The following is a 26738-nucleotide window of genomic DNA, read 5'->3' as shown; positions in this document are numbered from 1 at the left end:
TCAGAGGTAAAGCTGATACAACCTTATTCATTAAGAGAAAGGGTAAAGACACCCTGCTGGCTCAAATATATGTTGATGATATTATCTTCGGTGCTACTAATGAGTTAATGTGCAAGGAATTTAGCAAGCAAATGCAGACTGAGTTTGAAATGTCAATGATGGGAGAACTCAACTTCTTCATTGGACTTCAAATCAAACAAGGGAAAAATGGCATCTTCATCAGTCAAGCTAAATATGCCAAGGAGATATTGAAGAAATATGATCTTGAAAATTGCAAGTCAATATCTACTCCTATGGGCACTGACACTGTCCTTTGTGCTGACGAGAATGGTAAGTCGGTAGACAGCAAACTGTATCGAGGTATGATAGGCTCTCTACTTTACTTAACAGCGAGTAGACCGGACATTCAGTTCTCAGTATGCTACTATGTTAGATATCAATCTAACCCTAAGGAATCTCATTACATAGCTGTAAAAAGAATCCTTAGATATTTGCAAAGCTCAGTGAACGCAGGTTTATGGTATCCCAACACTCATGATTTTACACTCGTTGGATACACTGACACTGACTATGGACGAGACAAGCTTGAACGAAAAAGCACCTCTAGAGGATGTCACTTCTTAGGAAGCTGTCTTGTATCCTGGTTCAGCAAGAAGCAGGCGTCAGTAGCCTTGTCTACCACTGAAGCTGAGTACATTGCTGCTGGACACTGTGTTGCTCAAGTCCTATGGATTAAGCAGCAGCTTGAAGACTATGGTGTTCAAACAAAGAAAATTGAGGTCAAATGTGACAACAAAAGTGCAATTGATCTATCAAAGAACCCAATTCAGCATAGCAGGATGAAGCATGTCAGCATCAGACATCACTTCATTAGAGACCATGTACTCAAGGGTGAGATAAAGCTGACCTATGTCCCAACGGATGAGCAGCTTGCGGATATCTTCACAAAGCCACTGGCTCGTGAGCAGTTCAGCATACTGAGAGAAGCCATTGGTATGTTTAATCCTCTTCAGTAAATTCCAGCTCTTAATATATATTCATGCCGAGTGAATTACCATGCTGAATGACTTATGCTATTATTTGCTGAGTGAATAGATGTATGCTGAGTGTTTAATGCTAAATGAATGAATATCACATACTGAGCAAATATGTGCACTGAGTAGTTATCTCAAACTGAGCAACCAACTACTTAAACCATCCGTTTGTATAAAACTGACTACTCAGAATATAGAACGTTTAGAATCCTAAATGCTGAGTATAAGATCTGTTGCATTTAATGCTAAAGCACGTGAATAGCCACCTAGGATGACATATGCGCCGAATGTGTCATAAAAGCCAGGATCCTTGTCGGTTGACAATCCCAAGGCAAAACTGACACATGGATTCGATAAGATCCACCTCACACCGCTATAAATAATGGGCAAATCCCCATTTTTATCTCTTTACACTTACCGAATTCTCTGGCATAAATACTTTCTCTCTAAAAACTCTCAATACTTCCAAAAACCCTCGCTGAAACTATGACTAAGATTTCCGTGAACATCTCCGGTGCCGGTCACCCTAAGACCAGTTCCGATGAACCTTCCAGGCATTCTACTCTGCCTGAAACGACTAAGGCCACTACACCGAGCAAAGGCAAAGCTGGCCAAGCCACCTCCGCTAAAGGAAAGTCGACCAAAGTCAGAACCTATACTAATGTCTTCAAAAACGTTAGAGAGTGGAAGATTGACCACTCAAGGTGGTTCTCTGAGGCCTTCGTAGAAACCGAGCAACCATTCTGTGAATGGATATCGAAGAATGGCTGGACCGAGCTGTTCTCAATCAGAGATCCAACTTACCCTGACTTAGTAAGGGAATTTTACCATAATCTGAGGGTTGCTGACGATAACCAGGACTACCTAGCAACTATGGTAAAAAAGAAAACAATTTTTGTCAATCCTACCTACCTTGCCAACTTGCTGAAACTGAAGAATGAAGGAACAAAACTGAGGAGGACTGGTGATCATGAAGGAACTGGGTACTCTGCCACCTTCTGTAAGCCCGCTGGCCACTCTGGAGAAATCTCCAGTTCCTCAATGGGCCAGCACCAAAAGATGGCACACTACCTGCTGACCAATTATATCTTCCCAAAGATAAATTGCACCAGCTCAGCAACCAACTTTGAGCAATGCTTCATATGACATATGCTGACCTACAAGCCCATCAACATGCCAGTATTCTTAATTGCCGGCTTCCAAAGGAGCACTGGAACTCTAATGCTGGGCTCACTAATTACCAGAATCCTCATAGACCATCAGATTGACCTATCCGAGGAAACTAAGGTCCAAGGCTCTGAGATCACAACTGCTGCGTTGCGTGCCTTGAAGTTTGACCAACCAATTAAGAAAGCCAAAGGAGCTGATCAGCCTGCTGAGGAGACGGTCCCAAATAAGGGCAAAAGAACAAAGGCTCCAGCTGCCCGCAAAACGAAAGTTGTTGGGACTCCTTCAAAAGATGCTGAGTCTCCGGCCAAGAAGCTGAAGTCAGCTGCTCAGAGACCTAAGTCAGCTGAGAAGAGAAGCAGGCAAGATGAGTCTGATACACAAGAAAGAATGGATGCTGATGAGCAACCTCAAAAGAAGAAGAAGTCTTCAGAGCTGACCCCTATTGATGCTATCCCCACTGACTTCATTGTTCCTGGTGATTCTCACTTCACACAAAGTCAGGGAACTGAAGCTGAGCATCAATAAGACGATGTGCAACTGGATGATCACTTCATCATACAGGTTGAAGAAGAGCTAGAAGAAGACGAAGGGAATGATCAACAGGAGGAAGAAGAAAGTGGTCAGGATGACACTGAGGAGACAGCCAGTGAAGAGGAAACTGCTGACCCAACTAATACTGAGTTGGCTGCAGATGAAGAACAAGAACAAGCTGACCAGCTCAATGCTGAACAAGAAGAGACTTCTCCTCCTCACTCAGTAGAGTCTATCCCAGCTGACACTACACCTCCTCGAAGAAGGAGACTAGTAAAGGCAAGTCAGACAACTGTCATTGACCTTCCTGTCCAGAAGCCGACCAAAGACCCTTCTACACTTAAGCTAAATTTTTTCAGGAAACAAACTTCTGCGTCTCTACCAGTTTCTCTTGAAAAGCAAGCCTCTGTTTCTTCACAATAGGAACAGGCCGACTTGAATGCTTCTGCCAACCCTACAAGCCAAACCGAGCAACTTCTCGATAATGTTGCTGCTCCAAGCACTGTGCTGACTCAGGAAATTCCTGCCACTATCAGCACTGAACCCAGTCAGCCTACCTCTGCATCAACAATCACTCCTGCCAATCAATCATCTTTACAAGAGAACCAAGTGCAAATTGACAACCCCCTTCCAGTCACTGACCATGTCGTCCCTGAGAAAAATCCGACTCCTCCATCAACTGGTCACACTGAGGAAACTCGGCAATCTGATGAAGGATCACTCAGCTATCTGCATGCCACCGAGTCTGGTAGTCAACTCATCAACTCGGTGCAGTCATTAATCAAGGATCTTCATCAAAATGCTGAACCTACTGCTGGGTCTACCAACAATGAGTCAACTCAGCTGTCCTAAGTCACTCAGCTTTTAAATGAAGTTAAAGGACTGAAGGATCTGCTAAGTGTTATGATCTCCATTCAAACACAACAGCCCAAGCAGGACTCAATAACGAAGCTGGCTGAGATCCAACTGACAATGGCTCAACATCTCAACACTCTTCAAGAACAATTCCAGACCTTGTCAACTTCAAACACTCAATATGCAACTTCTGCTGAAGTTAAGATGCTCTTTGCCCAGCTTCACACTGAGCAAAACAAGACCAATGATCAGCTGGCTTCTTACTCTCAATGCTCGGTGGAGCAAATTAGCGAAGCCGTTCGTTTGCTGAACTTGAATAAGCAAGAGATGGACACTGATCAGATGAAGCAGAATGAGATACTAGTCACTACCCAAAAGACTTTCACCCATATGCGTCACTACAATATCCAGCGTCAATATTATGACTCAACCTTGCTGAAGATATTTCATCAAGTTTTTGCTGCACTGTCAGATACAATTACTTGGGTGGGTAAGTCTCAAGCCTACATACTGAGCATGCTCAGCGCAGCTGAACTCGGTATACCTCAAGAGGTCTTGGATGAAGGCGTTGTTGTCTTCGACGACATCAATGAAAGTGCCGACAAGCTTAAGGAGCTGTCCGTCGTGCTGACCAATGCGGCCTTAACCGACTCCTTTAGAATTCCGCCTCCTCCCGATGCTGACAAAACGGGGGAGAAAGAACAAGTTAGAACTCAGCAGGAGGCTGCTAGAAGTAGTCAGTCTAAGCAAAAGAAGAAGAAGTAGAAATAGGCTAACTCAGTCGTGCTTTTTACTTTGTAGTTTCTATGTTTCTTTTTGCTGTATATGCTGACTACTTTATTTCAATACAATACTTGCATCTTTTATCCAACCTTGAGTTATTTTATATGATGCTGAGTATTATGTTATTATATATCTTCAAATACATCAACTGTGCTTACTGTTTATAATACTTGTTGATTGTACGCTATGCTGATAAAATGTTTGACATTATCTTGTATGTTTATTAAACACTGTCTCATAAGACCCATTGAACAATAAAATACTCAGCGCTCTCTGAATGTTAAATCTTCCGCTTAACACTGAGTAAAATTGAATATATTTCATGAGCTGACCTATATCTGAAAACTGACCTTAGACTTACTCGATTAAACCTTAAAATGTTTAAGTAAAACTAAGTCAGTAGCTCAACCCTTACGGGGGAGTCTGCTAAGTAATATTAGGTCAACTATCATGGGGGAGCTCAACACTCAGTTCCTCGCTGAATAGTTTTGCCAACATCAAAATGGAGGAGTTTGTTGAAACACCTTTCCATATGATTTTGATTTGACAAAATTATTTAAGTAAAATTAAATATATTCCAAACACACTAAGTTTAAATGCTTTAATTTATTACACTAATGTGTTTGTTCAATGTTGAGCTAAATTGTTTATAAGACATAAAGACTAAAAGGCTTAAAGCCCAATACGGAAGTCAAAGCCCAAGTCAAACAGATCAAGACCACTCGGCCCGCGTGTGCAAAACGCTGCCGTTGTGTAGAAAACGCAGCTCAGCATAAGAAGGATCGAGAAGACCTTCGTTGAACAACTTCGGAACGAAGCTGCTGAGTTGTATCGATAAAGAGTACAAGACAGCAGCTGAGCAAGAACAACTTTCAGACAAAGTATTTCTACTTTGGGTAAAGATCAGAAGACACAGAAAGTTGTCTAGTTGACCTTACCATAAATGGAGAGACATTCTGCCGGACTGACTAAAAGCTGCTCAGCTCTGATCGAAGACAGAAGATACTTAAATCTGATTGGCCGAGAGCACTGAGCAGGACTGAGTGACAACGACAGGAAGCCGTTTCCCTCCAACGGTTATTTCGAAATTCGAAATGACTGATGCCTCAGACGTCTCTATAAATAGGGCCTTTCAGTTGCTTCATTTTATGCAGAACTTTATCAAGCCATTACGCTGACCAAAATTCTACTCAAAGTTCTGTGAGAAAAAGCAAAGCAAATACTTACACCAAATTCTATATCTTTCGTGTAAAAGTCTAGAGTGATTATTCAATCATCTAAGGTGTCTTAGCAATTGCTGTTTAGTACAAATCTTTATCATTTATAGAGATTAGAAAGGAGAGGCTGAGTACTCGGTTATAGTACTCAGCGAGAGATTAGGAGTGAGTAGAGGTATAGAGGAAGGTACTCTTGTTATACTCAGCTTCTAAGTTGTAAAAGGTTTGATGCTCTACCGTTAAAGAGCTCAGTAGAGAATTCGAAAGCTCGGAATGTGTTCCGGGGACAGGACGTAGGCTTAGAGGCCGAACCTGGATAAATCTGCTGAGTAACATCTTTCTAACCTTAAACTCCTTAATATATATATATATATATATATATATATATATATATATATATATATATATATATTGCTTGCTTAAACAAAACTGACCAAGTAAAGAGGTCACGCTGAGTTGTGTGTATTGAGTATCTGAGTTCAGGAATAGACTCAAGTGCTATCTCTTGAGAAAGAAGCTGACTTAGTCACCAGTTGACTAAGCTAGTGTCTTAATTTACTCAGCGCGCTGTGTAATCCTTTTTTTAGAGAAAAAGAAGTCAGCCTTAACGTACAAAATTTTAAATAGTTCCTATCCCCCCCTTGGAACTAACTTGTTACGTTATAAGGGACCAACAAGTTTGGCAAAAAGCATCCTGAGGCTCCTGATCTTTCATTGTTTGGTGCATTAAGCCCTCGATCTTTCATTGTGACACATTGAGTCCCTGATCTTTCATTGTTTGGTGCATTAAGCCCTCGATCTTTCATTTAGACACATTGAGCCCTTGATCTTTCATATATGAGTTCATTAGGCCCTTCCATAAATCAATTCATATATAGGTGTATTAAGGGCATGTTTGATTCAACTGTTAGCTATTTGTTATTGTTGTTGGTTGTTTCTTATTAACTGTTTAATTATTAGTGGTTGGTAAAATTATACTGAATTGTTGCTGTTAGTATTTAAAATGTCTAATATGGACATATTTTAAATTAATCAACAAATAAATTATAAAATAAAAAATGTATTATACAAATTAATAAAAAAAAATTAAATAAAAAAAATTTACTGAACGCAACAAAACCTTGTTTTTCGATAATTATGTTCTAAAAATAAAAATAATGTTAAAAAGGAAACACATTTTGTGGAAATAAGAAAGATAATTTTGTCAATAACGAGTAACTACAAACAGTTGTTCATAAAAAGCTCTAAAAAGAGCTTTTCGTGAAAAGCTAAAAAATACTGCAGTGTTCAGAGAAAATGCTAAACGTTGCGGTTATATAAATCTAACCAAACATGCCCTTAATACACTTATATATGAATTGATTTATAGAAGGGTCTGATAAACTCATATATATGAAAGATCAATGGCTCAATGTGTCTAAATGAAATATCGAGGGCTTAATACACCAAATAATGAAAGATCAGGAGTTCAATGTGTCTAAATGAAAGATCGAAAGCTTAATGCATCAAACAATGAAAGATCAGGGGTCTCAGGATGGTTTTTGCAATCGTTTTTATGAAAGCTACCATTGATTTTTACAACGTGATTTTTTTTTTTTTTTTTTGTTTTTTTGAGAGTATTGAATCCGTTTTTTCCAATGGCAAAATCCACGACTAATGTACTTTATGTATTTTAAGAGCTCATTGGTTGACAACAAAAAAGGCTTTTACATTCCCACGCCCAATGCCTCCCATAGATTAATAGATTCCATTTTCATCTCCCATCCTTATCAACCCCAAACTACATTTTCGCGCCAAAAGTAAAAAAATCCTTCCTCCCCTCATTTCTTTTTCGCCCCTATTTTTTACTGCTCATCATTCCCCAAAGAGACTCCTCAGAGAATCAAACAGAGTAAAAAACTCAAAAAATGAAAGGTGCATCCAAGGTAATTATGGGAGCTACTCTAGTTATGGTAATAACCCTCGCCATTGTTCTCACCCTTGTTTTAGTCCTGTTAGCTGAACTCTACTGCACCCTCTTACTCCGCCGCCGTCAACAACTCCGTCACACCGGTAGCCCCCCCACCAGTGGTGTCACCACCACGGTCACCTCCGCCCCGGCCCCCACCGTCCAACGGAGTTTTACTCCGGGAGTACTTGAGGCTCCGAGAAGTCTATTTTACCCTTCAAAATCAACGCTAGAATCAAGGAAACTCCATAACATTCTTCAAATTCATACTCAGCAACAACAGCTATCAAATTCAAGCCCTCATCAACATATCGGCCTTGTGAAAACTTCACCTACTGCACTAACTCCGGCTGCTTCTGAAGTTCAAATTCAGGTCAATGATGATGAGCCTTTTGTTTACATTTCGAATCCGATTTATGATGGGAATAGTGTGGTGGGGGAAACGCCGTTTGAAACGCCGGATTCGTCGCCGTCGAGATTGGAGACTGGAAGTCCGGGGTTATCATCTTCAGGTGAGGAAGATGAGATTTGTACTAAAGTTGAAGGATGTGCTTCTTCTACGCCTCCGTTGACGCCTATGAAGAAGTTGCCGGCGGAGGGGAGTTCGGTTTCGTTGAGAGATGCGAGGTCTTTGGGGGCTTCTGGGAGTGATTCTGTGAGTAATAATGGTTTGTCTTCTTCTTCTGGATCTCCATCTACCTCTCCTTCATGGTGAGGGTTTTGTTTTGTTTTGTTTTTTTTTTTGAGTTGGCTTAGTAGTGTAAGCATGAAAATTTAGATGAATTTTTTTGGAGCAAAAGTGTGTTTTTTTTGTAGTTAATTTTCAGTGTTTTTTTGTTTTTTTGTTATTGTAATTTTCGGTTGTTTTTGGAGAGAAATATGAAGTTGTCTTTAGTCATTGGTTTAGAGCATCTCCAACAATCTTTAAATCGGCTCTTAAGTTAAAATTTGAGGAGGGATGGTTAAAAATCAACTCCAACAGTCTCTTAGTGGGAGCCTCCTCATCCTCTCTATTAATAGAGAGCCTCTATCCACCTCTTAGAGCATCTCCAAATAGACGGTGCCCAAAGAGTGCCAGCTGATGTGGCATCAGGTTTGACAACTTTTAAAGGATGTCCACTATTGGAGTGATTGTGGGTGTCAAGGAAAGTTGCCAATTTTTGGCAACCTTTTGGCAACCTTGTTTAATTATTTTTTAATATACTCTCCTAAAAATAATAAATTTGGAATATTTTTTTATAATAAAATAATAATTTATAGGATTATAGTGGCAACTTTTCAAGCAACCTCTATTGGAACATTTTTTAAATTAAAGTTGTCAAAAATGACGTGGATGAAAGAGACAATAAAATACTATATTTTAATAAGTTTTGGCACTCTTGTAGGCACCTCTATTGGAGATGCTCTTAGTGACTCTTAACTCATTTTTTATTAATAATTTATTATTAAGGAGTCTCTCTCCTTTCACTATTGGTAGATAGAACAATAATTAATTATTGATTTGTCTCTCTCTTTTCACTATTGGTTAATATAACAATAGTTAATAATTTTAATAATAAAATAATAAATAGAGAGTGAATATAAGAAGTATTATTGGAGATGATATGCATTAATAACTCTTAAATCACTAAAAGTTAATTTTTTATATTATTTTTAGGAAGCGAACTAAGAGCTTTTGGAGATGCTCTTAGATTTGATGGGAAGAAAAAGGTTGTTTTGTTTTAGAATGGAGATGCATGTGAACTAAGAAGACTATAGAGGATAAGTACACAAATGCTAAGCTAAGAGTAACTAAAAAAAGGTACAAAAATAAAATTTATTTTAAAACAAGGTTTGTGCTTCGTGTAGTTAATAGACTTGGAAATGTTCAGAGCATCTCCAACAGCCTCTTAAGTTCGCTCTTAAGTTAAAGTTTGAGAAGGAAGAATAAAAAACCAGTTCCAACAGCCTTTTAATGGCTCCTCAAATAACTAAGAGCATCTCCAATAAATGGTGCCCAAAAGAGTGCCAGCTGATATGACATTAGGTTTGACAACTTTTAAAGGGTGCCCATTATTGGAGTGATTGTGGGTGCCAAAGAACGTTGCCAATTTTAGGCAATCTCTTGTCAACCTTGTTTATTATTTTTTAATATAAAATCTGTGGTCCCTCTCCTAGAAATAATAAAATCTGGAGCCTTTTATTTTTAATGTTTACAATAAAATAATAGTTTGTAGGATTATAATAGCAACTTTTCAAACAACCTCTGTTGGAGCATTTTTTAAGTAAAAGTTGTCAAAAGTGATGTGGATGAAAAAAACAATAAAATGTTATATTTTGGGATTATGTATTAAGTTTTGGCATTCTTTTAGACACCCTCCATCAGAGATGTTCTAAGAGGCTCTCCATCCTCTCTAATAATAGAGTCTCTCTCCACCTTTTAATGTCTCTTAATTCATTTTTTATTAATAATTTATTATTGAGGAGTCTCTCTCCTCACACTATTGGTAAATATAACAACAATTGATAATTTTAATGATAAAATAATAAATAAGGAGTGAATATAAAGAGTGTTGTTGGAGAGGATATGTCTTAGTCACTCTTAAATCACTAAGAGTCAATTATTTATATTATTTTTAGAGAATACATTAAGAGTCTCTTGGAGATGTTCTTATTCTGTTAAAAATTATAGTCATGACTGGAGGCAATAAACTAACCCGCTCATGAGTGGGAGCAGTTCGGCTCGGCTCAACCATAGTTATAACTATTTATTCGAAAAAATAGAGATTTGGCAAATTATCAAAAATACAAAATTTGATTTTACAAATTAACTAAACTACAAATATTATTTGATTGAAAATTTTACAAAGTATAAACTGATATTTAAAAACTTTTTAACTACGAATACTTGTTTTTACAAATCCATCAAACCACAAAACTAATTTTTATACTTTTCTCAAAAAATATAGTGATTTATATTTATAATTCAATTCAAATAACACATCGGCATATCAAACACTACGTCAAAATTCAATATTGGTTAGCAAAATCTACAAATGCATATAGTATTTTAAACATTATAATAAATGATGCTAGTAGGCCAATTTTAAACACTATTGCAGTAGGCTTATTAAATTTAAACCTCATGATTCTTTGAATCTCCACCTTAGGATTCTAATAAGCGTAGATTTAACGACGAATAAGCAAATTCTACATGTGATCAAGACTGTTCATATTATTAGTCTTCACTGGTAAAAAGAAATTCGTACATTCATCTTAAATTTTTTTTTTAACTTCTATCTTGTTTTCTACGTGTTGTACAAAAAAAATTAAATTTAAATTTTTCTTTTTGTTAAGCTTAAAGGTACTATTTCATATTTAAACTAGTTTTTGACCCGTGCGATGCACAGATTCATCTTAATATATAAATATTAACAAAAATATAATTTAATAATTACAATTAATGATATAAAGGTGCTATATAAATTAAATATTATTATTTTATTTTCACATTTAATTTAAATAATCTTTTTATAGATAAATATAATAATATAATTAAAATTAATATATTATATATTATATTATATTTTTTATCAGTAAAAAATAATGAAGTGACATCCCAACTCCATCGTTACTGTTTTATATTATATATAGAATATAGATATGCAGAGAATTAGAGAGATTTTAGGGATTAATTTAAATTATGTAGAACTTTTAGATATAGATATGCAGAGAATCAGAGAGATTTTAAGGATTAATTTAAATTCTGTAGAACTCTTAGATATAGTACGGATAAAATAATCTTTTTATAAATAAATATAATAATATAACTAAAGTTAATATATTATTTTTTATATTATATTTTTTATCAGTAAAAAAGGAGGAACACCTGAGCTCAGCTCCATCGTTACTGTTTTATATTATACTCCCTCCATTCCATTATATAAGTCATTCTAGGGTATTTCACACAAATTAAGAAATATATTGGTTAACTAAAAAAAAATCTCTCTCATGTCACTATTGGGCAATGGAATATTAAAAAACACATGTACCAATACAAAACATAATTCCCTCTCATGTCACTATTGGGCAATAAGCATTGGAATCCTAGAATGACTTATATTTAGGAAAAAAACTAATTTGCTAGAATGACCTATATAATGGAATGAATGGAGTATATAGATTATTTAGATGTTCAACATGTTAAGGGTAAATTACACCCATGACCACTGAATTTTACCCATTTAACATTGTGGTCACTGAACTTCAATTCTTAACAGTATGACTATTTCACATTATACTTTTTAATACCGGTGGCCACCCAACGTCTCAAAACGACCGTTGACAGCCTCAAAATAAAAAATTCGAAGAGTTAATGATATTCTAAGGAACTTTAATCCTTGAAAATTTCGTTTTGAGATCATTATGTGTTTTTTTGGTTAGGCCAGAGTGTGAATTTGTAGAGAAAGAAAGCTCCAAAATATGTGATTTTGGAAAATAAAAAATATGGTTTCATGGTAAATGTCGTTCTGAACAACTTTAATTCTTGAATATTTTTATTTTGAGATCGTTACCGGTTATTTTGAGGAATTAGTTAAAGTTCAATGGCCACCAATGTTTAAAAAGAATAAAATTCAGTGGCTATACCGTTACGAATTGAAGTTGGCATAGGTGTAATTTACCCAGATGTTAACTGTAAAATTATTGTTTGTTTTGTTGAACAGAGTAAAATTATTGTTAATTAATAACAGTAGAGATATTCTTGCACTATAAACGAAACGAAGTAAAAATAAAGAAGAGATGAGGAAATAATAGCAGTAAAACTCTCCCAGTCTCTCTGTTTCTGAGGGACTCGAATGGTGATATCAATGCATAAATGGAAAAACAAACAGACTGTTAACTGCGAGGCATTTGTCCACTTTATTTCATTTAATAATGCACTTGTTTTCTTTAAATGCCTGTAAATTAATGTGCCCAAACTAATTTCATTATTATTATTATTTTTTTTTTTTTTTTACATTTGATATTAAATTATTAACGAATACCAAACACATTAAAAAATGCATAAATTGTTTCATGTACGTCTTATGCGATATTTTAAATAAGGAAAAAAAACATAATTAAGCCTAAAACTTTTTTTTTTTTTAATAAAACACTTCTTAATTATTAGAATCGGAAGAAAGAACAAAATTGATTTAAGGTGCTGGACATGTCTACACACCATGAACAGACTGAGAATTGACCGTCTTAGCTAAGAGATGATCGGCTGAATTCGCTGAATGTTTTACATAAGATACTGCACAAAAATGACCTCAAAACCAAGCTATTTATATATTTCTGAGATGCATTCTGAGTTAAACATTGTCTCCATAAAAAACACTAACATGGGCATGTGGACCTGCACCAGATCCTTTAGAACACTAATTGTTTGTGGGTTGCCAAGCCTACAGCAGTTCCAGCTGACATTCCCCAGATGGGCCTGGATACTAGGACCCGCCCCATATCCGTTTTTTGATATCAAATTCTACTTTCATACTGACATTCCCCATGCATGGCCATTTTGGATCGTGAATAAGTCCGTCTTCAATAGAGAATTCTGACTTCCTTATTGTTTGAACTATCAATTCGGAAGGGGCCACCACTTGTTGGTATATTCTTGCTCCTAAACGCCATGGATTTAGACTTGTCCCCTACCGAAACTTCATCAATATTTAAACTGTCTAAATTATCCTCATCAACTGCCTCCAATGGATTTCTCAACCATCTCCCATCCAAGTCCGATTCAGTGATGCTAACTCCCTTCACAGGCTTCCGTATTGATGATAGCATTGTAGAAACTTTGATTCGTAGGATTAACAACATGTCCTTCTCCCCAAATCACCCAAATCGATCTTCTTCCTCAACACCAAAATCCATTTTTATTGGGTTCTTTCAAACTCGATTTCCAACTTGAAAAAAACTAGTCAAAATCGGTTTATGTAATTTCTTTTTACTTTTTATTTTCTCTCCTCTAGTCAAGAAATTTATTTTTTTATTTGTCCACACGGAAGTGAAAATTTACATCAGCAAACCGGATCCCTTATAGGCTGGTGTCGTCCAAACTCGATGAAAAAGTTAAATAATAACTTGACCCATAACAAAATAAAAAAATCAAGAACTCAGTGTGGAAAAATAATTGATCAGAGTTTTGATTCTTAAAACATGTAACATTTAGATGCTTAATTATACTTTTTGCCTTTGAATAATTCAGAAAGAATTTTTTTCTTTTGACGTGAACTTTATTACGAAATTAAACAATTATCCTTACATAAAGCTGGATTGAACCAACTAGGAATAATAAACGAAGTAAAATTATTAGCATTGAATTAGAGCATTCCTCGCTATCAAGTGAGCAACTCCATTGGCTAATCTCGGAATAAAAGCCAGATGAAAATCCTGACGTGACTCAAGAAGACTTTTGCATTATTGTATAATACCACCGAACCCCGAATCATCCACTCGCATGGACATGATGCTGTCCACAACAGATTTAGCATCCATTTCGAACCAGATGTTTTGGACGCCCATTGCTCCATCGAATTCCACCTCTAAGCGCGATTGCTTTCACCAACCGAACCACCAGGCAGCTACTGATATATGAGCTATGAACAATAAAGACGCTGCTGCCATCACTACGCTGCAGAGACAGGATATTATAAATCCTCATCGAGTAGGCAGGCAGGCCACATTTACCTAAACTTTTTTGTTAAAAAAATATATATTTTAAATAATTCAAAAAGAGTTTTTTATAATTATTTAATGTGATTATAGATAACAATAAAAATTATTTTTCCAAATTCAGGATATAACAATATAAATTATTTTCCAAATTGAGAATATAACTATTTAAGTTTACAATTTTAGATATACATGAAATTCATCATTTTTTAACGAATTTGAAGTTAATCATGCTAACTCAATGTGTGGTTAAATGATTCACTTAGGGTCCGTTTGGTATGTCGTTTGTAATGTAATGGAATGGAATAGTGATTTTATTACCATGTTTGGTTGACAATTATGATGTAATGTAATAACCATTACAATACTTATATGTTCCTAATTAAATGCAATCATAAAATTTTATTTACATAATTAAAATCAACGAAAAACATAAAAAATGTGAAAAATCAAATCAAAATCAAATACAAAATTAGATTAACCGAAATCAATAAATTAGTATATAGTTTTTCGCTTTATCATATTTTTTTACATTTTTCTCGTTTCTTTTAATTTCCATTTTCAACATTTTTCACCGTTTTTCTATTTTCTCATTTTTCCAGTTTTTCATTTTTCGCATTTTTTTGGTTTTTCGTTTTTTTTTTCATTTTTTTCGTTTTCAATTTTCATGTTTTTCTACTTTTTGCATTTTTTACAATAATGAGGTGAGATTGAGAGGTGAGATTTGAGAAATGAGAGGTTAGATGGCAATGTAATGAGAATTCAAGTCATTTTTCTATGTAATGGGGATTACAAAATTTCTTCAACAAAATTTAACTCAAGGTTTTCTCATTCCATTACAATGAAATTGTAACATGCAACCAAACATGGTAATGAGTCTTCAATGTAATGATCATTCCATTACGAAGGTCATTACATCTTACCAAACGGCACCTTAATGTATCATTGGCGTAATCAATACAGAAAACTTTGAAATATTAAATTGATGATTCAATGTGTGAAATAATTAACAGAAATTTAAAAGATGGATAAAAGGACAAAGTATAAGATTCTTAAAAGGTTTATATAGGATTGTGCTACTTGTACTCCTCGTATGTTTGGGCCTCAAATCAAGCTATCAATGGGCTTTTCCAAGCTGCATTTAGGTCTTGGGCTTCCTACATTTCTTTTTGGTCAAATACATGAATATCATAACCAAGTACAAAATTACAATTAAGTCATATCACCAAACTTAATTTTAATATGTCATTATTCTCTATATATTATAATTTTACACCATAATTTAAAAATTCTAGACTCTAATTCATAAACCCTAAAAAATACACTTCTAATTTATAAATTCTAATCTTTAAAATATATTAAAAGTACTGATTTTACTAGTTTGACATAATCCAAAATTATGATTTAATATAGTTGTAAATAGTTTTGAAAAGTTGAATTTGTGTGTAATTTTTCCTTTCTTTTAAAAGAAAGGAGGCAACCGCCCCCTTAAATTTCTTTTAAAATAATAGATTTAATTCGGGTGTTGTTAAACTCAGTCCCAAATTCACACCCGTGGTGAGGCGTGTGGCTATCACGTCCGCGTGACGGATTGGCAAAAAAAAATAACTTATTAAACCCGTAAGTAGGCCGTTAAACCCGTAACTACAGAATTGTACTTTAAACCTAAAAATACCATATAATTTTAACTAAAATCAGTAACAATAATATAAGTTCATGAATAAATATTATTAATTACAACACATAAAGCTAATCTAATCTAGTCCAAGCCGCTCTCCTTTCAGCGTATAGATTGTCCAAGTGACGAACACTCGGATCACGAAATATACGCCATTGGGTGGCAATGGGAGGCACTGGAAATGCAGGACTTAAATAAAGACGTATGTAGTGATGATAACTCCCCAAATGACAAATCACAATCTCTCGCTCTGGTGGTCTTCCATCGTCCGAACGCATCGGCAGTATAGTGCAACATCCTAACCGTGATGTAGTAAAAAGGAATATTACTGCATTCAAAACAGATGCAGCAGCAAATAAGTCATCCGGACTCACCGTCCAGTGGGACTCACTACACCCCGCTCCTGCCCATTTAATACGCGTGAGGGCAGCATCGAATCCGTTCCCGAACACTGGCGCATACAGATCACGGTTTGTCCGCATCTCATTCTCTATGAGCACTCTCATCAGCTTCCACTCCTCCTGGTTATAGGTGATGGCATCGGCTAAAACACGAAATCCACAGTTACCATCTGCTACAACATCATGAATCATGAATATCTGATCATGAATCATCATCGATATGCTATGTACCATTGAAGGATCTAATTTTTCAACCTTTTCCACAAGAGAGTGAAAAAACCGGTGATCCTCAGACCCGTCAGCATATAAGGGATCAGTAACTGGTATGTCACTCAAACCTTCAAACGCAAGAGATCTCCAAAAAGGATGGATGCGGTCAGCACAGATCGATGTGTTCGTGTCAATATACGTTTTAAGCTCACATGCACACGGAATGCCATGAGTCATGGGCAACACGCATCCGTATTCACTTACCACATCCATACTCAATCCGCGCATACGCTTGAGCTCATCATTCAGTACACTCAAGCAGTAATGTGAAACGTGTAAGTTGAGATACTTGAAAGGTTGTTGACAGTGAGCCACCGCAGTTCTTCTTCTCGAGTCCTCGAGTGAGTATCTGATTATATACAGTAAAGGATTACAATTTAAAAGATTAAATTAAATAACAGAATAAATGTCTCACTTGATGATCGCCTCGATTTGAGCCTCAATGTCCTTGTGCACCTTCGCCCACACTGTATCGAGTGCACCAGTAGATGAATTCAACCACTGTTTCAACTGCGCATGTGAACTCTCCACTCGACAGGTTGTGGTGTTTCCTAAGTGCAACACCTTGTTCCTCCATGCTCGACAAAACTTCTCTTTATGCACTAGCCATGTGGTCTCCACGTACTCTATCACACGAGGCCAGTTGGTAGTAGTATTCTTCATGGCTACCACTGTCGCCTCATATTCGGCTACTGTCAGGGGCTTCAATTATACGTTTCCATTTGGAATTCTTAAAAATTTCACCAAAACTCTTCATTCCACACAACTTTCCTACTCTATCCTCCACATCTTTATTAATATGCCATGTGCACAATAAATGATGACTATGAGGAAATACCTCACGAACCGGTCTCATCAGTCCTAACTCCCGGTCCGTAGCAATGGCTGTCGGATGCACATCAGGTTGGAGCAAAAGCTTCAATTTTTGTAACACCCACATATAACTTCCCTCAGTTTCATCCTTCATGATTGCATATGCGATCAAGAAGTTTTTGTTTGAAGGCGTCATTCCAATGATCTCAAGGAATGACATCTTATACTTGTTTGTTTTATATGTTGAATCCATACCAACAAACAAAAAATAAGATCAGAACAATGTGATCGATGTAGGATGTGCCATAAATAAGTGAGTCACAACATTGCTGCCCGGCACCACTTGCGTCCAATGTACGTATTCCTTATCTACAGCAAGCCGATAAAACTGACCGATTACATCCCGACCCTCAAAGCTCTCAGTCCTGATTTTCTTCCTGTAGTTATAGACATGTCTTTGTGTCGGACAATCCTCTAGATTTTTTTCTTTGATTGCAGCAAAAATAGCACAAGGCTTAGCTTGAGCTGAACTCATTTCACGAACAAGTTTTTTGGAACCCGAGCTTAGTCCGCTCATCTGTCTGTAGCCCTGATGATATACAGCCAACTGGTGACAATGTTGTCCTCTATCTCCAGCAATCCCATTCACCACCCAACCGCCTAATTCAGCGATTTTCAGAACCTTTATCTGGAATTTGCAACCACAGTACTTGGTTTTTGTATCCCTCCATACTACTTCCTCTATATCCATATCCCTTTTCCTTCTATAATTCTTAATACCACGAGCACATTTAACCAATAACCATTTTGACTTGCCCCCTGTCTTGTGCGACGCTGTGGTTAGCTCGAAGCCGATCCCAATTGCCGTCTGTTTTACCCAGTTAACAGCTTCATGATATGTTTGAAACGTTTGTTTGGGAAAAAACTGCGAACTGTAATCAATGCCGTTTCCGCCAAATTCTTCAAACGAAACCTCCTACAAATGATAAATAACGAACATTACATTACAACACGCGACATTTCTACAGCATTTCAGTGTCTAAACCCGAAAAAACAGCAACAATTATGCTCGGGCGTATGAGCATCACGCCCCACCATGTGGTGGGGCGTATGAGCATCACGCCTCACCATGTGGTGGGACGTTTGAACATTATGCTCCACCTCATGGTGGGGCGTATGCACATCATGCCTCACCTCATGGTGGGGCGTGTGAGCATCACGCCTCACCATGTGGTGGGGCGTAATGTTCAAACGTCCCACCATGAGGTGAAGCGTGATGCTCACACGCCCGAGCCCCGAACCAGATTTTTTTTTTAAAAAAATTACAGAATTAAATGGAAGTTTAATCGAAAAAATACCTCGACTTCAGGGACAACGTCACTCTCGTCTCTTCCCGATGATAACGGATTGCTCTCCATCAAACGTGTTGTCTTTGATTTCGGATCAAAATGTATTTGGGAGAGTTTGAGGGTCCGCTTGGATGAAGGTTTCACAGGGTTCATTAAAGGGAGGTTAATTAAAGGGAGGGGAAGGGAGGGGAAGGGAAGTGAAGGGAAGGGAGGGAAAGGGAGGGGAGGTTAGAGAACCTCCAGATCCCACCAATTTGGTGGGACTGAAATTGAAGGTTTTTGAACCTCCATTTAACCTCATTTAACCTTCATTTAAACTTAAACTCCTTTCCAAGCAAGTTAAGCATGGTTAGAAAAATAACCTCCATTTAAACTCCTATCCAAGCAAGGTTAGAAAAATAACCTCCCTTTAATTAACCTCCACTAACCCCTACCCAAGCAAGGTTAGAAAAATGTATTTGGGAGGGTTTGGAATTTTCAATTTTTGGTTAAAGGGCGGTTACGTCTTTTTTCGGGGCTGGAAGTGTGAAATTGGGACTGGGTATAGTAATCCACTTTAATTTTTATAAAAAATAATAGATTTAATTTTATTTTTAAATTCAAGGGTCAATTACAAATAGATGCTTTGTGGTTACACGAATTTGCAATTTTCATTACAAATGCAACCACGTGGTTTGTAAAATTTTGTATTTTTTACTTTGCCAAATTTGGCCGATAATGACCTCAAAATGAAGAGTTTCAAGGATTAAATGATGTTTTTAAACAATTAAAATATGGTTTTATAATAAATATGATACTAAATAACTTTAATTTTTAAAAATCTTCATTTTGAGGTCGCTATCGGCCAAATTTGACAAAGTAAAAAAAAAATGTAAAATTTTGCAAACCACAGGATTGTGTTTGTAACTAAAAATACCACATATACTCATCTACAAATCTGTGTAACCACATCACCTCTACTTGTAACTAGCCTAAATTCAATTAGTCTATATTTTCTTTTACCTAATTAGTCATTTTTTTTTTATCGTTACCCATAAGATGTCAGTTGAGAGAAAGATGTCCTCTGTACTTCTCAGGGATTTCTGGTTTCTCTAACGAGGTGCTTATTTGGGAAACTAGCCATTTCAAAATCAAAAGATAGTAAGACTTTGAATTTTTCAATTTTAAGATCGTCAACGTTCATTTTAATTTTGAAGTCCTTGTTTTTACTAAACCAAAAAACCCCAAGCATTTCCTAGTCGCAAACGAAAAATGAAAGCATAGTTTTTTTTTCTTTACTTTACCCTTCTTTTTATGCATGGGTAACATTCACCATAAATAATTCTGCAATCAAGATCACTCACAAAAGTTATTTTTGTGCTTTCTTGCATATGATTGATGATGTTAAAGTTTGGTATTCCAACAAAGTATTTGCATTTGAGATGTAATAATATACAACCAACCAACAGAACTTCCACAGAGAATCATTTCTCTTCATACAACAGCTTTATCTTCAACTCTGTCTGATGATCCACCAGTAGACCATGAGTTCTGACTACTAGGAGCAGCAGAACATTCTTCTACCACTTGGTTGCTGTGTGCTATGCAATTTCATTCCAGTTGTTGGACGCAGCAACGGGGCAGCTTTTGCCAATTTCTTAGCTGCAACAACGCATAGACCAGGGTAAATCGCACTAACGGTCATTTAAGTTTATCACTGTACTTCCTTTTTGGGCGGCTGTAGGACAGACAGCCGCCTATAGGTGGTACCATAGGGCAGGGCGGGTGGTACCACTCAAGTTGCGGCCAATCATCCTAACTGAGGGTGGCCAGGCTTGACAATGTCCCCGTAAATAGCTCATCTTTGCATTTCGCATCAATGAGTCACTTTGAATATTCTCAGGCCAAATTCTCACTGGAAATGCTGACTAGGACGCTTAGTTAATTTTTAGGTCGATTGAGATCGGTTTTGATAGTGGGTTTGGGGTGAGTTGGTTTATTTACTAGGTTAGTTAAAGTTAATTTTTAGGTCGATTGAGATCGGTTTTGATAGTGGGTTTGGGGTGAGTTGGTTTATTTACTAGGTTAGTTAGGTTAACTAGAGTTAAATGAAGATTGGGAGGTAAAAGAAAATGGATACATGTGGCGCTTACGTGGTCTGGTTGAATTGACTAAACATCCTACTCAATATTTCCGACAAGAATTTGGCCTAAAAATATTTAAATTGACTTTATTGGTAAAAAATGTAAAGATAAGTTAATTTATTGATACAAGAAATAAAATAAAATAAACAATAATATACCTAAACTTAAATGATCGTTGATAGGATTTAATGAAATCACAAGTACAATGTTTCATAGACATGAGGCAGCCAGTGGAACTCAATGGTTGCATTTTGGAGTTATTCTGGAGTTGTATTCAATCATTTCATATTTATTTATCACATAATTCCTGTATTTATTTGTTTTTTCTACCATAGAAGGTGTCCTATTTTCTACTCATCCGCCGTGGCTTCCCTATTTTTCGAAACAAGCAAGGCTAGTAATCAACATAGGCTTCTAAATGCAGTTTCAGATTCAGTGACAGAGTATGTTCTAATGCCTATAGATGCTTAATTGAAATTTTTTGGATGCCTTTACCCTATAAAATTAAAGCTCTATATACAGGTTCAATGGAGTTTTCTAGGAACAGTGGGTACTCAAGCGCCCTCTCGACCTTCCTAGATCCGTCCCTATGACTATATGGAATTCTAGGCAGTCTGTGTTCATTGTGGTTCACTTCAAAATCACAATAGATTCTTTAGAAATATGATATGCAGTTACCTATCTCGTAAAAGAGCTCATTGACATTCTGTGCAGTTTTTGCAGAAGCTTCAAGAAAAGCCAAGCCATTTTCTTTAGCATATTGCTCACCTTCCTGCAACATTCAGTAAACTACTTCACATATTTGGATCCGCTAGATGTGTACAGTAATTCTTATTTTTCCATGGATAAATCAATTATTTTCTTATGGCAACCCCACAAATTTAAGAATAGAAGAAAAAGGAGGGATTTAATACATAACCATACACATAAACTTGTTATTTTTTGCCATTTGACACTCTGAACTTATACTAGGACATGTTACACACCTAAAATTGTCAATTTCAGACCTCTAACACCCTTATTTACTTACTGACATGACATGGAATGTACTTAGGTGGAAGTTTGACTTAATGGTTCCATGTCAACATTGAAATCTGCCAAATCAGCAAATAGGGGTGACGGTGGTCCAAAATTGACAAGTTTAGGTGTGTAACAATAGGTTCAACTATAAGTTTAGGGTGTCAAAGTAAGTTTGGATGTGTAATTATATTAAGCCAAAAAATAGGAGATCATCTGACTGGCAAATACCTCACTTGTAACTTTTCTCCTGTCTTCCATGTCAACTTTGTTCGCCACCAAGAACATTATTAGATTTGGATTGCCTGATACAATATATAAGATACCATACTTCATAAGCACCAAATTTCAAACTTTGGAAGAAAACTATAGTTTTCCAGGAAATGTCACTGGAAAGACTAATGAACCCATATTATGCAAACACTGAAAAAGGAGGATGTAGTGATTATCATATAATAAATAAGGTGAAGAGCATGAAAGACTACACCAGATACGCTTAGTTTTCTTAATTACGAAGAATCAAATACAGAATGCTATCTAAGGCCAGTTAGTTACCTTGTCGTTGCAATTCTAGAACCCATTTTTTGGCTCGTTCAAATGATTCCTACAACACAAGTCAGTAGAGTCCAAATCAAGACAAGTTCATCGTAATACCGAATAAAGTAAACTTGAAGTGAAATAAGTCAAGTAAATGAAGCTAGAAAGTTCAAATTGTATACTAAGTCACTCGTGTTTGCATTACTTAATACATCAAATTATTTGTTTGCCTTAGATGGATAGTATGAACAGATGTATCCCTGATCATGCTTACACCAAGGAAAATAGAAATGAAAAGGCCTCCTGAAAGTTGTTATATACGTAAATACATGGCATCGAACAAAAGGGTAAAATACACCCATGGCCTCTCAACTTTGGCGTTACCAACATGATGACCGGACATAAAAATCCCTGAAGTTTGACGTATACTAACATAAAGTCCAAATGACTAATGACCACATGAAATGCTAGTAAATCACACTCCTTAGGAGCCATCATGTTAGCAACCTCAAAGTTGAGGGATCATCATGTTAGTAACACCAAAGTGGAAGGGTCATGTGTGCCTTTTACCCTCAAACAAAAGGCTTGAACTCAAGCTTCTATCCACCCAAAAACTACAGGAGTAGTTAACTAAAGTCATCAGCCCATTTTATAAGGCCTGATTGATTTGATCAAGCTTCCTGAAAAATATATGGAAACATATAAAGAAGAAAGCTTGAGACAAACAGGAATAAATGACAGAAGATACCTTGCTTGTGACATCATACACCACAACAGCTGCTGCTGCGCCACGGTAATACATGGGAGCCAAGCTATGGTATCTTTCCTGCCCAGCTGTGTCCCATATATCAAACTTTATGGTGGCCTCATTCAGTGATAAAACTTGAGTGAAAAAGGCTGCTCCTATTGTTGATTCCTAATCATTCCACTTATATTAGGGTTTGATACTCATAAATAATAATGGGATAAGGTATAAATTTACCCCTATGATTGTTGGGGAGAATAGATTTAGACTTCATTTATAAAAACGTGTAATATTAGTATTAAGGTCTTGTAGATAGAGCAATTTCAGAGATCCCACTCAAATCAATTTTCCGTTAATTTGGGAAAACAGATTTAGACTCCATGTAAAAATCATGTAACATTTGCACTAACATTAGTTACATGTAAAAGTAAACGCTAATAGGGCTTAATGAGTCTGAAATTGCTCCATCTACAAAATGTTAGTGTTCATATTGCATGGTTTTATCTGCCGCATCTAAATTTGTTTTCCTCTGATAGACATGGGGCTGATTTTGTACATGATCCCAATAATAATGCTAGAACAATCTAAAACCCAAATCACACAGATAATGTACCTGGAAATCAAAAAATTGGCCTTTGACAAATCTTAAAACCAGACTTGTTTTTCCAGTCCCCATATCCCCAAGAAGTACCTGAAAAAGAGCTCAACAATGTCCAAACCTCAAATACACTTTCTATTTCACTTCAAATTGATTCACATAACCATCACCACATAGCTCGAACAGAGAATTGAAGTTTGATTCGCAATTAAGATTATTCAAAAACTAAAAGCTTTCTTTAACTTGGAAAACCTAATTCCAAGGGTTTGATTAGCTAGAATCGCGGTTTCAATTAAAACAGCAGAGCGGATGATTAAAATTCTAGTTCCGATAAGATCAAAGTCCGTAACAGATGTATAACAGGATGCTCTGAACTCGATCAAGGGTATCCAACAAAACTCATTCAATTTGAAATATATAAATAATAAAAGAAAGGAAAGACATACCCACCAGCTTGGCTTGTATATTCTTGTTGCTGGTTCTCGCCATGGAAGATCGATAATAAGTTCAGAAAGATTTTGAAATAGACGAAGAATTGAAGTTGTTTAGAAGTTGAAAGCGAAAGAATGAACAAATTCTTATTCTAGTAAGAGATTCGGAATTGCTACTTCCAATGAGAGTTTGGGTGGAATTGAATTGGGATTCGGTATGGAAAGTGGGAAATCTGGAGCAAGCAAAAGGAGAATTGGAAATAAAAATTGAAAGAGACTGGTAGTTTGTTTGTTGACCAGCAGGTGCCGTTGCCTTTGAGCTCAAGCTGTTTGCTTCTTTATCGTTTTCTGTTCCGGCGCCGTCGTTACCGAATTCAAATTATGTCCAAGGATTAGACTTGTGTGCGGCTCCGAATACCGTCCCGCGAATTTAGGCCCGCGTGGAATGGGCTGAATTTGGACTTCGAAATAGAATAAATTGATTCGGTTTGATATATTAATTTTAATGATTAAATCTATATTTTTATATATTAAATACTTATTTTTAAGTATAAAATTTAGTTTTTTATTATAAATATTGAGAAAAGTAAAAAAAATCATGTGGTTTGATTGATTTATAAAGATAATACAATAAAACCTCTATACCGGAATACTTTATATAGGAAGAATTTCTATTTTGTTATAAAAAAAGCTCGGTTCCAACTTGATAATAACATCTATTACCAAACTCTATTTAGTAATAACCTCCCAGTTGTTATACAAATAATCTGGTCCAAAATGTATTCCTATATAGAGGTTTTACTGTATTTGTAATTTAAAAGTTTGTAAATAGTCTCTATGCTTTATGTAGTTTAAAAACTCAGAAATTTCATCAAAGTTTGTTTTTGCGACTATTTTCTAAAAAAAATGAACGATTTGGAGCAGTTAAAACGATTGACTTTCCAAATTATACAAAATACAAGGTATGACTTTACAAATTAATTAACTACGAGTATTGTTTGATATAGATCTTTTAACTGTAAATTTCACAAAGCACATGCCATTAATTATAAAGTTTTAAATCATGGAGGTTGTTTGCAAATCAACCAAACCACACGGTTTATTTTTATATTTTTCTCTAATATAAATATGTTATTTTTTAGATGTGCTTAAGGAGATCGGGATTTGGTTTTAAAATCCCAGTCTGCTTCGGTCCAAACTGCCTAAATTAACATTGAGTTGGGTTGAGCTTGGACTCAACATTCTTAAGCAAAAGAATGCAAGGCTCGGTCCAATCTGATACTGATCCATGAACATGTCTACTTAAAATAGAATGGTGAAAATTAGAGAATTAGAGAATGTTAAATAATGAAACAATAACAAAAGTAAAGTTATTGCTAAATCTAAATCTCAATGATTTAGTGGAATTGAAAATGAAAATATTTTAACTTTCAATTAACATTTCCTAGGTGGTTAATTTTAATTTTAATGTAAATAAATAATATAAATTATAATTATATGATATAGTTGATAAAATAAAAATGAAATAAAAATAATAAAACAGAAAAAGAAATAAAAAAGAATAAAGAAAAAGAAAATGGAAAAGTAGAAAAAATAGCTATTTTTATAAAAGTCTGACCTTCCAACTTTGATGAATTTTTTTGAGGGCATTCAACAATGAAAATTTGGAATGAGGATAATGAATTATGAAACTAAACATACCAACGAATCTGGAGAATCTGGAGACTAGTCATGGAGCTAAAACAAATTTGCATTGAAGAAGATATGAATTTTTGCAGTTGGACCAGAAAACACAAAATGTGACTCATGGACAACTATTTTAATGGCATTTGTTATGCCATTTCCTTCAACTATGATGCACGAATTTCATCCAAAACTTACTCTTATCTATTTAACAGAACTTTAGAAATTATCTTATAAACTGTATTCTAAAAAGCTATAGATCTCAAATCTTTTATTGATATCCACAAAATTAGTATCAGTAAGATAAGAGTAAACTCGCTCGTATGTAGCAACTGGGTTGTAGAAATATCATTTCCAATCTCTTACAAAAACTTTTAAAAATTAAGAGAAATTTAACTTATTTTGATGAATAGAAAAACCGCAGCATGAAACTCGTCCATACTAAAAGGAGCCACCAGGACATAGTTCATACAAGAATTATTATGAGCTTTCAAAAGTTAAAGTTGAATTGAGAAGCAATGAAAATTTTAAGCTTCAATCAGTTTGTCAATAGACCTTTCGCCTGAAGATCCACATGGTTTCTAGTCGTTTCCAGCTTCTATCAACAATAACGGAATCAGAGTAGGAATATATGGATCTAATAGTGGTATTCATGACGAAACCACCTTTGTCTAGCCGCTCTGGTGGTTGATGCGGGGCATCTTTCCCTAGGATCGAGTCCGAAAGAGGAAAGTCGGAGGAAGAACCAAGTGCGAGCAACAAGCAAGTAAATAGGCCAAAACAATACAACACATCTGCTTAGACACGCCCCGCGTGTACTTGGACACGCTCCGCGTGTATTTGGGATTGATCCGGAGAA

General features: G+C 35.9%; 2 protein-coding genes across 3 annotated transcripts; one reads left to right on the top strand and one right to left on the bottom strand.

Annotated features, from left to right (window-relative positions):
* The first annotated feature begins 7397 nt into the window (after positions 1–7397).
* Positions 7398–8399, top strand: LOC136204135 (uncharacterized). Its single transcript, XM_065995336.1, has one exon. It carries the CDS (start codon positions 7498–7500, stop codon positions 8251–8253), a length of 756 nt encoding a protein of 251 aa, XP_065851408.1. The 5' UTR covers positions 7398–7497; the 3' UTR covers positions 8254–8399.
* An 11681-nt stretch (positions 8400–20080) lies between these two features.
* Positions 20081–24579, bottom strand: LOC136203346 (ras-related protein RHN1-like). Of its 2 annotated transcripts, none has more exons than XM_065994474.1 (7): positions 24212–24579; positions 23781–23858; positions 23171–23338; positions 22441–22489; positions 22117–22190; positions 21547–21640; positions 20081–20386 (listed from the first exon to the last, which is right to left on the bottom strand). In XM_065994474.1, the coding sequence occupies exons 2-7, from the start codon at positions 23841–23843 to the stop codon at positions 20283–20285; spliced, it is 552 nt and encodes a 183-aa protein (XP_065850546.1). In that variant the 5' UTR covers positions 23844–23858; positions 24212–24579; the 3' UTR covers positions 20081–20282. The 2 variants fall into 2 exon arrangements, with proteins under 2 accessions (XP_065850546.1, XP_065850545.1); XM_065994473.1 differs by having other exon boundaries at positions 24216–24577.
* Between the last annotated feature and the right edge of the window lie 2159 nt (positions 24580–26738).

This window comes from Euphorbia lathyris, chromosome 8 (assembly GCF_963576675.1).
Source record: "Euphorbia lathyris chromosome 8, ddEupLath1.1, whole genome shotgun sequence".
NCBI lineage: Eukaryota > Viridiplantae > Streptophyta > Magnoliopsida > Malpighiales > Euphorbiaceae > Euphorbia > Euphorbia lathyris.
Note: the sequence above shows the minus strand (reverse complement) of the source record. Positions and strands in the feature narration are given on the sequence as shown.

What these genes read in the sequence shown, in the direction of transcription:
- LOC136203346 (XM_065994473.1), bottom strand. Translation starts at nt 24,254, where the DNA reads ATGGCGAGAACCAGCAACAAGAATATACAAGCCAAGCTG. An exon ending in TCTAGAATTGCAACGACAAG is followed by an intron (nt 22,191 to 22,440) that starts GTAACTAACTGG and finishes ATATTGTATCAG; the next exon opens with GCAATCCAAATCTAATAATG. An exon ending in TGAGCTCTTTTACGAGATAG is followed by an intron (nt 20,387 to 21,546) that starts GTAACTGCATAT and finishes GCGTTGTTGCAG; the next exon opens with CTAAGAAATTGGCAAAAGCT.
- LOC136204135 (XM_065995336.1), top strand. Translation starts at nt 7,498, where the DNA reads ATGAAAGGTGCATCCAAGGTAATTATGGGAGCTACTCTAGTTATGGTA.